The sequence below is a fragment of the Xenopus laevis genome, chromosome 2L (genome assembly GCF_017654675.1).
Source record: "Xenopus laevis strain J_2021 chromosome 2L, Xenopus_laevis_v10.1, whole genome shotgun sequence".
Taxonomy (NCBI): Eukaryota; Metazoa; Chordata; class Amphibia; order Anura; family Pipidae; genus Xenopus; species Xenopus laevis.
The window spans coordinates 166,676,384-166,689,368 of NC_054373.1; the positions used below are offsets into that span (position 1 = coordinate 166,676,384).

At 38.7% G+C, this 12,985-nt stretch overlaps 1 protein-coding gene across 4 annotated transcripts in view; it reads right to left on the reverse strand.

The window, feature by feature from the left end:
* sgcg.L (sarcoglycan gamma L homeolog) overlaps positions 1–12,985 on the reverse strand; it is a 119,783-nt gene that overhangs the window by 19,079 nt on the left and 87,719 nt on the right. For all 4 annotated transcript variants that reach the window (XM_041582667.1, XM_041582666.1, XM_041582668.1 and 1 more), the window contains exons 3-4: positions 8,772–8,873; positions 5,853–5,940 (exon numbers count right to left, since the gene is read on the reverse strand). In XM_041582667.1, coding sequence (XP_041438601.1) covers positions 5,853–5,940; positions 8,772–8,873 — 190 coding nt within the window. The remainder of the gene's footprint in view (positions 1–5,852; positions 5,941–8,771; positions 8,874–12,985) is intronic.

Sequence of the window (12,985 nt, forward strand, 5' to 3'; positions counted from 1 at the left end):
CACTCCCTTCCCAGAGACTATTATCCCACTGTTACTATAGACACCATCTCTCCCTACTATACCTGCTATCCCACAGTTACATTCCCTTCCCAGAGACTATTATCCCACTGTTACTATAGACACCATCTCTCCCTACTATACCTGCTATCCCACAGTCACACTCCCTTCCCAGAGACTATTATCTCACTGTTACTATAGACACCATCTCTCCCTACTATACCTGCTATCCCACAACCAAAGTCCCTTCCCAGAGGCTCTGCCTTAGGAAGACAGGCACAGAGCAATTTTGGGGAGCAAGGCTGCAGAGGTTGCAATACAGAATAAAGAAGCATAAAACAGTTTGCAGAGGAGATTATAAAACATATACACAGACAAACATCAAATCTTATCAGGCAACATGTACTGCATCTTCTTTCTGACATTAATAGGCAAAATATTTCAAGGCACATCCTCTGGTTACATGAAATCTGCATCCTTTTCACTTTCATTAAATGCTTGTTAGGAACTTTTCATAACTCCAGCACTTAATAACTTCGTGATGTATCTCTTCTAATCACCCTTATATTAAATCACCACTTTAACGGCCCGGCCACATATTAATTAAGCAGCACAGAAGTCTTTATTCTGGCTTGTGGAAGATCTCAAACAAAGTCATTTGTTCCCTCACGATAAATAAGAAGGAGCTGCTTCTCAAGATGAATTCCAAATGATGTTCATTTGGGATTCATAAAGGGAAAAAACCTAATGAGATAATGATGTTCATCATTAAGTCAACTCTGCAAACCTGACTTAAGGGTATTGTGTTAAAAATACTCTCTCTATGCTTCATTAACGCCACTTAATATACTGCTCTGCTGTTTTAAAGAACAAACACACACTTACAATGTATGTTTAGTGAAAGGCAAATATCCATACTTGCACATTGCTGATCTGTTACCTAAATCTTCTACACATTTTTAAAAGAATACGTTCATCTTTTATTTCTTGTGCTATGCCCCCTAATTAGTGTTGGGCATTTTGTATGATGCCAATATATCCAACCTTCATGAAGTTAGATATATTAAAACTGCTGTTTAATGGCTTCCTTTGTCTCTTTAGGCTTCCATATCTCATCTATTCCAATAATTAATCCTAGTTCACCTTTAAATCATCACTTAGTATGTGGCAACCCTAGCAAGCATTCAGTGGTTTAAACTAGAAGACAATATTAGAGAACCAGGATAGAAAATAATATTAAGGGGTAGAGTTATCAAAGGTCGAAGTGAAAATTCGGATTAAAAAAATATGACTTTTGAGCTAATTTTTGTGACCAGGGAATAGTCCAAATTCGATTCGAATTTGAAAAGAAATAAAAAATTTGAATATCGAAATTTATCATGTACTGTCTCTTTAAAACTTCGATTCGACCATTCGCCATCTAAAACCTGCTGAATTGCTGTTTTAGCCTATGGGGGACCTCCTAGAACCCATTTGGAGTCAATTGAAAAATCAATGTTTTTTTTTTAAAAAACTTTGTATCGTACGATTCGAACGTGATCAAAAACAGACCTATTCGATGGAAAACGGACCTATTTGGCGAAAAAAAAATTTGATTTTATTTTTGTTGGTCTTTTTGAATTCGGATTTCGAAGTTTTTAAAATTCGAAATTCGACCCTTGATAAATCTGCCCCGCAGCAATAACATTGCAGCGCAAGGCTTGTTTGGATAAAAGGGTGATATATACTTCAAAGCAGAAAGGAAAGGTAAAATCACCGGAGGGGGGAACCAAATTGTTAGGCATCCCCTAGTGATTCTAGCCACTTCTTACTATGCACCGCTGGTCTCATACTCAAGGTGAGGCCTTGTCTCAATGTACTAAATATATCGATAATGGGTTGAGTGCAGAGGACTCTTGTATTTGTCTTTAGATATTTTATGGTGCCTCATTGCACCTCGCTTAATGGTTTTAAAAATTAGTGGTGGGCACAACTTTGCCTGGTTTGTTATACAAGACAGTACTTTATATTTGCTTTAATAGTTACTGAGTAACACTGCTTACTGAGTTACACAGCTTGTTACCCTGGGATGGAACACTCATTTTTAAAAAAACACACCAGCTTGTGATACTGTTTGCAGAGTGATGAGTCACCATCTTCCAGTCCTCCATATGTCCCACGGCTTGGGCTTGTGCATACAAAATATGAAACCTTATTTCAGTAATGTACCGGTACATGCGTTTTTCTAAAATAGGGACACTTAGGAGAATGAAGGGCGATTGTGGTAAAGTGGTTGGGAGGTATCCTCTACTGAGAAAGAATTGGGGATTTTTTTGAATAACAAACCGTATAACTCCAAGCAGTGTCACTCTGTGGCTACTAAAGCAAATAAAGTTCTGTCTTGCATAAAAAAAAGGACAACTATAGGGATGAAAACATAATTTTGCTCCCTGGTAAGGCCTCACCTGGGGTATGCAGTACAGTTTTGGGCTCCAGTCCTTAAGGAGGATATAAATGAGCTGGAGAGAGTGCATAGCCATACAACTAAACTGATAAAAGGGATGGAAGATTCAAACTATAAGGGCTGACTGTCAAAGTCAGGGTTGTTCTCAAGGTTCTTGCGAGGGGACACGATTACTCTCAGTGTCGGTCTGGGACACCAAGGGCCCACCAGAGAACCTGATATTAAGGGCCCTCATAACCGCATGTTTAAAAAGTTCATTGTTTAAATAAAAATTATGAATATATCCTTAAAGGCACTATTTTTTGGGCAATAGATGCCAGTTCACTGAAATCTATAAAAAAAACATTTAATACACAGAGTTGTCCTTCCTGAGAAACTCCCCTTGTCCCCTTGACAGCTTCCCTGGATCCTCCTGATTATCCATGACAATAAATTTGGCCTCAGTCATTTCCATGACCCCATCACAGACTCCTAAACTGACTCTTTTCTATCTGCTGGGAATTAATGAAACACAAGCAGAACCTGGAAAAGGTTGACATTTGTTAATGATCTGTGCTCCAGAAAGGGCAAAGGCCCACCAAAGTCAGGACCCACCCAGGAAAAGTCCCAGTACCTGGCAGGCCAGTCCAACACTGATTTACCATTTACAAGTACATTAGAGTACCATTATTACCAGAAGCCACTCTTTTAATAAGGGGAACATATGAAGCATGAAGGGATTCTTCACGATGAGGACAGTGAAGTTGGGGAATGCCCTGCTGGGTGAGGTTGTGATGCGATTCTGTTAATGCCTTTAAGAGGGGCTTGGATGATTTCTTTAACAACCATAATATCCAAGGCTATTGTGATACTAAACTCTACAATTAGTATAGATATTGGTATACAGTATATCTATATATATAGATATTTATGTATGTATGGTTGGTATAATATAATATAATATACAAATAAGCTACTGGAATCACTAAGGAATGCCTAACAACTAGGCACTTCTCCTTTAAAGAGCATCGTCAAAAATACATTTTCCCCCACCAGAGGTGCAGGCTAATAAAGCCTGAACTCCAGTTGGGGAAAAAATAGTTTAGAATAACAAAATGCCCCCTGCAAGTGCTATGCTCCCGGTGGCGGCAGCCATGTTCAGTCACAAGCATGCGCATAATGATCGAGACCCGTGACACTTTGCTTAGTGCCACAACATGGCTGTCTGCACTGGGTGTCCCCATCTGGTGTTTGTGCACTCGCACGCACAAGGGGTGGGGCTCTATTAACTTCCACCTCTGGTGGTGTAAATGTTTTTTTTGATGATAAGTGTCCTTTAAGTGCTCATACATTATTCCTGCAATTTATCTAACAGTGATTCAATGCAAGGGAAGCATTAGACTAGTCAGACCAGCGCTAATTATGATTCTGGGGGAAATGCTTTAAATATTTTTATGAATGTCACAAATAAATTATGCCTTCTTAGAGCATTTATGCAAAATATTACCTTTATAGAAACAGTATCCAAAAGGAATGTCACACAAGGTAAAAACTGCTTTAAAAAGACTTTGATGTCAGCAAGAATGCACTTTCACATTTTCCCAGTGCTTTTGATATTTAACAGGGAAATGATAGAACTCTAGGAATAACTCTGCTGCAAATGTGGCTTCAAACACTCATTAAACTGACGTTAAGGTGGGTTCCTTCATTTATTAGGAGATGAAGAGTCAGCAATGGAAAGTTTAGCTTCCACTTAAAGAATAGAAACTTAATTTGTATGGTTTAGAAAAGGACATTTTTTTATATTTATATTTAGCAAACTTTGCTTCACACTGCATGTCATGGCTCACACCTTGGCACAACAGGGCATTAATATTAATGGGTGCGGCATGCACAGACAGTTGTGGCTATCTACACTGACCTACTAAGGAAAGCCTGGAATTAACACCAGGTCCAGGCTCACATTTATTTCAGAGGTTCCTTATGTAACTGCATGTTATTCATCAAAGTATGCTAGAGGGGTGCACTGGTGTTTGCCACAATTCTCAAAGAGCCTATGACTAAGTGTTTGTAACATGACACACATAAGTCTATACTTATTTGACATAATAAATATTTTTACCTACCGGTAATTTAATGCCTGGTGGAAGATTGCCTTCTTTTGAGTGCCTGCTCTACAAATTTATGGTTTGGACAGCTCCTCTAGCGATCCACTACCCCCCTCGACCCATGATGGAGCCCCTGGAGGTAAGCATCGGGGGCAGCAAGAGGTATAAAAACACCCCTGTCCACTGGGTTGTGGCTATGTTTCACCAGTGACTTTGATCCCACCATTAGTGAACAGAACATTATAAAATAAGCCTGATCTGCTAAGGGCTAGGGCTCCCAAATGACCATAAACTTATGAGGAGGCAAGGTGCTGTTGAATTACGAATATTCAGCATTACATAGGAATTGGACACCAAGTGGATCTTGTAACTTCAGCAGAACGTGTGTATTGAGAACAATCCACAAGGGAGATCACAGAAATACATAAGGGGATAAGTATTAATTTAGCATATACTCACGATACTGCTCTTTGAGAACAGCATTCACCCCTATATAGAACAATCAAGGGAAGCAAATCAATCCACTTAAGATTCTCTCCCTTTTCTCTTGGAACTCTTCTCCAACAATGCAGCTGGCAACCAAGTCCCTCTAACACTCCTCAGTGGAGCTCAAACTGCTCAGATAAATAGTCCTGAGCCTAACTATCTCTCCTAGGGAGACCTATAACAGGAAATAGCTGACCACTTACTAGATCCTGCACTTATCTAGGGATCCCCTCTTAACTCCCTTCCATTATATCAGGGAGCCTCTGACAATAAGCCCTGAATCCTTATGGGCGGGCTCCAACATATATATCCACAAACACTGCCACAGCCTTGGAGGAGAGAGAAAGGATTCCAAATCAATGATATTTTGGTTTTATTCCAGCAAGTAACAAATATCTTTGCATTTTCCACTTTTACTTGGTTTAATCCTTAAAGGGTTGGATTATTGCTTTGGATTCAAATGCTTGCCAAGGATAGTGACCTCAACTTGCCTTTTAATTCATCAGTCTCTGGTACTAGTTGCTATCACTGCTTCAGGAATTTCAAAAAATTGAAAGTTTGGTGAAAACTTTTATTGGCTAACTGAATAAGTTACCATTGCAAGAAACTGAAATGTTACAAGAAAACCTCACAAGCTGAAAAATGTCCATATGATAAAACCTTTTCTATATATATGGATCTAAATTCATGTAAATCTTGAATATAACTGATGTAACTTCCCACTGGGATAAAGCTATTTTGGATAGATGCATACAGACATCACCCAACCCTTGTAGTTGTGTTATTGATTGAGAAAACACCCAGTATCAATAGTAAATAAGGGGAACATTATGACTTACCCACTGTGAGTCTGCCCATTATATGACCATCTGAGTTGCGAGCATTTACAGTGATATTCTGTGATGAATGTAAAAGCAGGGAATCGTCCTGAATAAGAATGCAGACTCATTAATATGAGCAATTTATTGTACCATTAAAAACATGCATATTTTAATTAGTCATAAAATGCCCATGTTGCATATTCAAACAAGACAGACTAGTAAACTCCAAAAGCCCCTACAGCTTCCCAATGACCTAAATGGAATACAAAAATATACAACAGGGCATTCTCAGTGCTGGTATGTTCAGGCAATTAAGAAGCAGCATGGATAATTTTTTTACCCAATTGAATCTGTCCTATAGACGATTACGCTAGATTTTTAGGTGGATAAACAATACTAAGGAGTTTGACGCTAAACAAGCATCAAGAAGAGAACTAAGTAAAGGATACAGTATTAAGGATAATATCAATGCACATTCAATCCATTTTAGAGCTTTGCACTTCATAAATGAGCCTTCGCGTCGGCAGTGAAAGCTTTAAGTGGGTTGGTTCACCCATGAGATAAGGGGAGCGTCTTACTTCAGAAGGTACTTGTGGTGGTCACATGGCTCTGGCAGAGCACACATTTCCATATTTTTTGGGGACAGTCAATGACCTAATATATCAGACTTGTCATTTTTTAGAGTTATATTTGGTTTTCTTTCTTTGGTTTTCAGTCTCCATTGACTTCCAGCGACAGATAATCTATTTGTAATCTTTGTAATTTTTCCCTCTCGCCTCTTCTTTTCATGTCTTTCACTTTTTCTTCCTACTACTTTTATAAATTGAATTGAGTGAAGACTTTAAGAGAAAAAAAACAGGAGTTCTTCATCAGTAGTCAACCACTTCAGTAAGGATGGGATATTTTACAAAAGTGGCTTAAGGTGGCCATACAAGCTCCAATTTTATCGTATGAAACCAATTCTTGTACAATATTCAGTGCGTGTATGGTGGGAGACGAGCCGACTGATATCGGCAGAAGATTTGGATATTGGTTGGTTTCTTGATCGGCTGTAAAATTGTAGAATTTTGATCCGGTGCCTTCGCCATTGTTAGTGCTGAATCATCTGATATGGGTAGAATTCTATTGTTTCTACTTGTATATCTAATGATTCAGCTCTACACGTGCATATTAAAATGAATGATGAGAAAGGGTTAAATAAAATGGGCATATAAGACCAGTAAGGAACCCTAGAGGATATTCTTGAGAAAGAGCAAGAGCATTAAATGCACAGAATATTGCTCCAGAAAGAACCCATATCACGAGAGGATGCAGTGATGCCAAGGGATCTGGTGAATAAAGTACCCCCTCTTGTAAAATATAAGGATATTATAAGTTACTGAGGAGTTTCATGACCATATAAACGCACAAGACCAAAGGCAGAGTGTTTTTATACAGGTCATGGAACGCCGAGGTAACTTCTAATATCCTCATATTTTGCAACAGGGGGTACTTTATTTATTATAATTTACAAGTTTCAGTGAGTCATGTGAGAGAAATGACTACTACTCTTCGATTATAACTGATGACATCAGTACTCATCGTTTATAAGGATATAATTTACAAGATATTCGCATTATATGCACAATGCGGTGTTTAATGATGTCATCGGTAGGGATGTAGCGAACTGCCGATTTGGTGTTCGCGAACGCCGTTCGCGAACACCGGCAAAAAATGCGAACGTTCGCGAACAGTTCGCGAACTTCGAACACCCGCTAAAATCGTTCGATTCGAACGATCGAAGGATTTTAATCGTTCGATCGAACGATTTTCATTCGAATCGAACGATCGAAGCATTCGATCGAATGCTTTTCATTCGATCGAATGCTTACAATCGTTCGAACGAATAGAAATCGTTCGATTTTTAGCGGTCGAAGGAATTCGAATGGTCGAACGATTTGTATTCGAATCGAACGCGAACTCAAAATGCGAACGTCGCGCGACTTTCGCGAACATTCGGCGGACGCGAAGGGTCGAAGTTTGCCGGCGAACAGTTCGCTACATCCCTAGTCATCGGTTATAATCGGAGCTTGGTGAAACTTGTGTATTATAATAAATAAAGTACCCTCTGTTGCAAAATATGAGGATATTAGAAGTTACCTCGGAGTTCCATGACCCGTATAAAAACACTCTGCCTTTGGTCTTGTGGGTTTATATGGTCATGAAACTCCTCGGTAACTTATAATATCCTTATATTTTACAAGAGGGGATACTTTATTCACTAATATTGGCCCTAGAATCTGTAGAATCTTCTATCCCATATTATTGTGCTTGTGTTGACCCTGGATTCCATTGCATTCAATAACATTTCTTACTATGTATGCTTTTGCATTGGCCCTAGCCCCTCTTACAGTGCATGCCTTTTTACAGAGGGGTCTATAAACTTTTTACTCAACTTCTATTAGTGAAAATTGTTTCTTTCATACTAATCCTAACGTTTTTTCTTTGCTGTTAACTGCAAAAATAATGAAGAAATACTCATTGTCAAGTCAACCTGCGTTCACTCAACACCTTCTTACTCCCCTTGCCCCCCCCAAAAAATAAACATCAGTATATTATTTACTACAATGGATTAAATGTCACAGAGAAGTATACCAAATAAAAATTAGATTGGATTTACTTAGCAGCTAGTGGTCTATTAAAACGGCAGGTCTTTAATACTGACATTTAATCTATTCGCAGAAATGACTTTGAAACCTTTTATTCCCCAATTAGAAAAGATAAAACTGTTATCTAACAAGCGTAAGAAGCCGGCAAACTTTTAAAAGCATGATCAGAATGGATAATTCCTACAGGAGGAAAGATGTTTGGGTCCAGTGTATGGTGCTCCAGATATTCCATTCAAGACCATGCTGTGTGCTGAATAAGAAGATTTGGATTTAATATTGAAATACTTACCACTCTGGAGTGAATTTCTTTGGCATACAGGGGGTAAAGAAACTCCGATTCCCCTTCAAGGCGCAGCCCTTCACTTGTAACACGTAAGTGTCCCATTCCGCTCTGTGGAAACATTAAAACATAAATTGTTCTTAAGGAAAATACTCTAAAGGATCAACAATTCTTAAATAAAGTTACACGTCAGATGGCACCTTTTCAAAATATTAATTCATCTCAAACTACTCTATGGTCCAGCACTATGGGCCCCACAAGGGATTGCCCAATGAAGCTTGCCACTTGAATGTGAAGGTTTAGTTAGAAAACCTTTTTTTATTTTTCAGCATAAGGAGTTTACTTGTTGGCTCACAGCAGTCTTGCTGTGAATGTGAAAAATAAGTTTTGGGTTGGAACTTGTGGTCTGAAAACCCTGAATTAAAGACGGATAAAATCTAGCCCAGAAACTTTATCTTTAGAAGAGCATTTTAGGGACAAAATGACATGAGTTTTGAGAAAGATGAGTTTATGGCTCATAGGTAGGGTTGCCACCTTTAAAAAAAAAAATACCGGCCAGTAGTAGGGGCGGGAACAAAAGGGACGGATTGTGATGCAAAAGAGGCATTTTCCTGGGGCATTTTCTCAAGTGATTTAGCTTAGAAGACTAAGAAACCACTGCTGTCTTCAGTTGATGTCAAAGGGAACCAGCTGAAATGGTGAGTAAAGGTGTTTTATCTGAAAACATCTGTATGTGCAAAAAGCCGCACCTCTCACCTTTCCTTTGATGTTCCTGCTTAGGTGCTGCAGATTTCTCAAGACGGTCAGCACACCTCATAACATTCAGTGGAAAATGGAAAGAGAATCGCACAGACACCAAATATGTTGCAGGTGGGGAACTTCCCCTATTTTTTATTGTGACCACCTGTGCATCAACGTTTCGGGGGGGATTAACCCTCCCTTCATCAGGACGTCAGCACTTATCTGAAAACATGTCTTTTTTTAGGTAAAGAACTGTCTACTATCAGTAACAGATGGTTACTTCTGAAGACGATGGAATGCGGCAAATGTCATTTTGGCCATTTTTCTGCCAGCTAAGATCCTTGTACATGAAATATATAGATTGACCATTACATATCCCCAGATCCCCCAAAACTACTATACAAAGACATTTTTATAGGAATAAATACCTTTTTTTTTAAAAAAAAAAATTTAAACATTTAATTGGAATTTCAGCAACAACATTTCTTTTTAAAAAAAGTGATATGATCCATTTGGCTAATTCTACTGAAACATTAAAACATAAATTGTTCTTAAGGAAAATACTCTAAAGGATCAACAATTCTTAAATAAAGTTACACGTCAGATGGCACCTTTTCAAAATATTAATTCATCTCAAACTAGTCTATGGTCCAGCACAAAATATACAAATCAATCTAGAAGGCAGAACAGACATACTGTATATTGGACATTGGAAAATAAGTTATAAGGAGAAGTTGTAATATATATATATATATATATATATATATATATATATATATATATATATATATATATATATATATATAGTGAATGGCATAATATTAATGCAGTTGAAGGATGACAATATTTATTTTAGTAAACATGATTACATTTAATTATTAACCACTGAAATGCTTACATTTTATTCTCCATAATTAATAATTAAGACCCCAGGCCTGATGCGTTTCGTGTGTACCAGGGACACTTAGTCATAGGCTGACACAAAAAGTCACAAAGCAGCAGTGATGCCATGCTTTGAGGCTGACTTTCTGCCTATCTTTATATATAGAAGATTCAGAACACAGTGGTCCAATTTCTAATGTGTTTGTCACTCTCGATAAATTACAGTTTTACGGGGTTTATTAACTAATGCAAGTAGCCATGTTTTTACCCATAATTTCAGGTAATCGCAGGCTTGAGGTGGCAAAGCACTTGAAGCAATTATGACTGATGTTTTAAAATATGCACTGTTATTGGATGCATTTGTATTTAAACTTTTTTATTGACTCACTTCTGTCACGTGGCATCAGAATGTCACAAGCAAAATGGCACTTACACCACCTTCGCCATTTTGGTAGCACCAGGCTTTCCCCGCATCAATAGACACACTTCTGTACAATTTGGAACTGGAGGTGAGACGGAGGCAGAAGGGTTGGAATGCATGGAGCGGCTTTGGACGCAAGTACTTTTAATGAATGGAGCAGGTTGCAATTGCCATTTCATTTATAAACGAGCCTTATAGGGTAATGTGAGCATGAACTAGCTGTGGAGCAACGGGCATCCAATTCTTCAGTAAAATGCCAAGTGTATTTTTAGTGGGGCAAGAGCTGTTCAATGTAGGCATATATTTCACATCTTATTCTTTGGCACCCAACTCTTCACTAAGGCAGTAAAAAGCTTCAAACAATTCAGAGTATCATACTCACCACATGTTGAAAGAGAATCAATAATGCTCATCTATCCCATGACAATTGTATTTTCCAAACATCAAGCCTTTTCATAAGCACAGCCAGATAAACAATACACATCCTCCTTCAAAAACTTTGAAGAAAGAATTTGCCGTAACAAATATAAATGTTTCCTTCCTCAGAAATCTGAGATGCTCGCTTTGTTCAGTTTGGTAGCTCATTACTAAACTTTTATTCCTTAATGTCTCTTTTTTTTATTATTTGGAGGTGCCTGTATCTAAGGTTCCATAAGCAAATTGTGGCCAGCCAAAGACTTTTGAAAGGATCAAAAGATCCTCTGTTTCAACCCATCAATAGCTCTCGTTCCGCAAGCTTAAAAGGTGGTCAATCTCTGCAGCAATACCTTGATGTTTAGAACTTCTGCTTAGTCTGTTAGTGTCAGCGACATGTCCCTTTCAACTAAGGATTACTTTTATCTTCATGTGTTTTTGAAGGACTTTGTGCCTGTTCCCATTCAATATACTTATTTTTATGCTCGGAATAATATGCAGAAAATGTGATGGTCATATTCCGCATTGACGTTTCTCCGATCTCCCTTTCCTATCACATACAGTGCAGGATACAATAAATCACAATCTAAATGGTCATTACGCTACTCCAGTACAAAATCGTTTAAAGGACACAACGGCAAACTCACAGCTATCCAAATCAGTAATTTGCTGGTATTGTGGCCGAATAGGAGGAAACCGACAGTGCAGACAGCCCACACCTCAGAAATCCTCAGAGAGGTTTCTGCTTTAATGATCACAGTTAGGGATACTTTGTTCTCTATGGGGATCTTACTAAATCACTATAAGTAGGAATGCAATGGAATTTCACCTACAGAACACTAAACTACAGTATATGAATAGAAGATATTACTTTGACGATCACTACAAGAGATTTAAGACTCACAGGGGCAAATTCACTAAACGACAAAGCGCCTAATGCCAGCGTGAATGCGCTAGCGTAGCGCATTTTCGTTAATTCGCCGATTCACTAATGGATGCTGGCGTAAATTCGCTAGTGTTACTTCGCACTCTTACGCCTGGCGAATTTGAGCAACGGACGTAACTACGCAAATTCACTGACGCGCAAATTATTGTGAACGCTACCCTTTTCGCCAGACTTCCTTCGCCACCTCAGACCAGGCGAAGTGCAATAGGGATTGCTTCAAAAAAAGTTAAACGCTGGCGTTTTTTCTTTTTTTATGGGTGGTAGGCTGAGAAAGATCGAAATTTTTTTTGGGGCTCCCCTCCTTCCCCCTACATTTCCTAACTCATGGCAACTTAACTATACAGTAGGCACATGTGTAGGGCAAAATAACAATTTTATTTGCTGTTTTGAAGGTTTCCCAGGCTTGTGTAGTGATGCTACATATTCCTCCATTGTAACTTGAATTTGGCGCCGTATGCAAATTAAGCATCGCTAGCGTAACTTTGCTTTGCTTGGCGAATTAACGCTAGCGCATCTTCGCAACCTTACACTTCCCCTGAGCGCAACTTCGGATTTTAGTGAATTTGCATAGCGCAGACGAAAATACGCCTGGCGAAGTGCAGCGAATCGGACGCTGGTGCAATAATGAATCTTAGTGTTAGTATTAGATTCACTAAAGGCGAATTTTCGCCAGTGTCAGCTTCACACAGTTCGCACCTGTTCGCCAGGCGCAAATTGGTACGCCAATTCTCTAATATGTGGAGTTTCGTTCTGGGCGCTGAACTCTAGTGGCTTTTTGCTAGCGTTACTTTGGCAGTGCGAGCACTTCTTAGCGAAGAT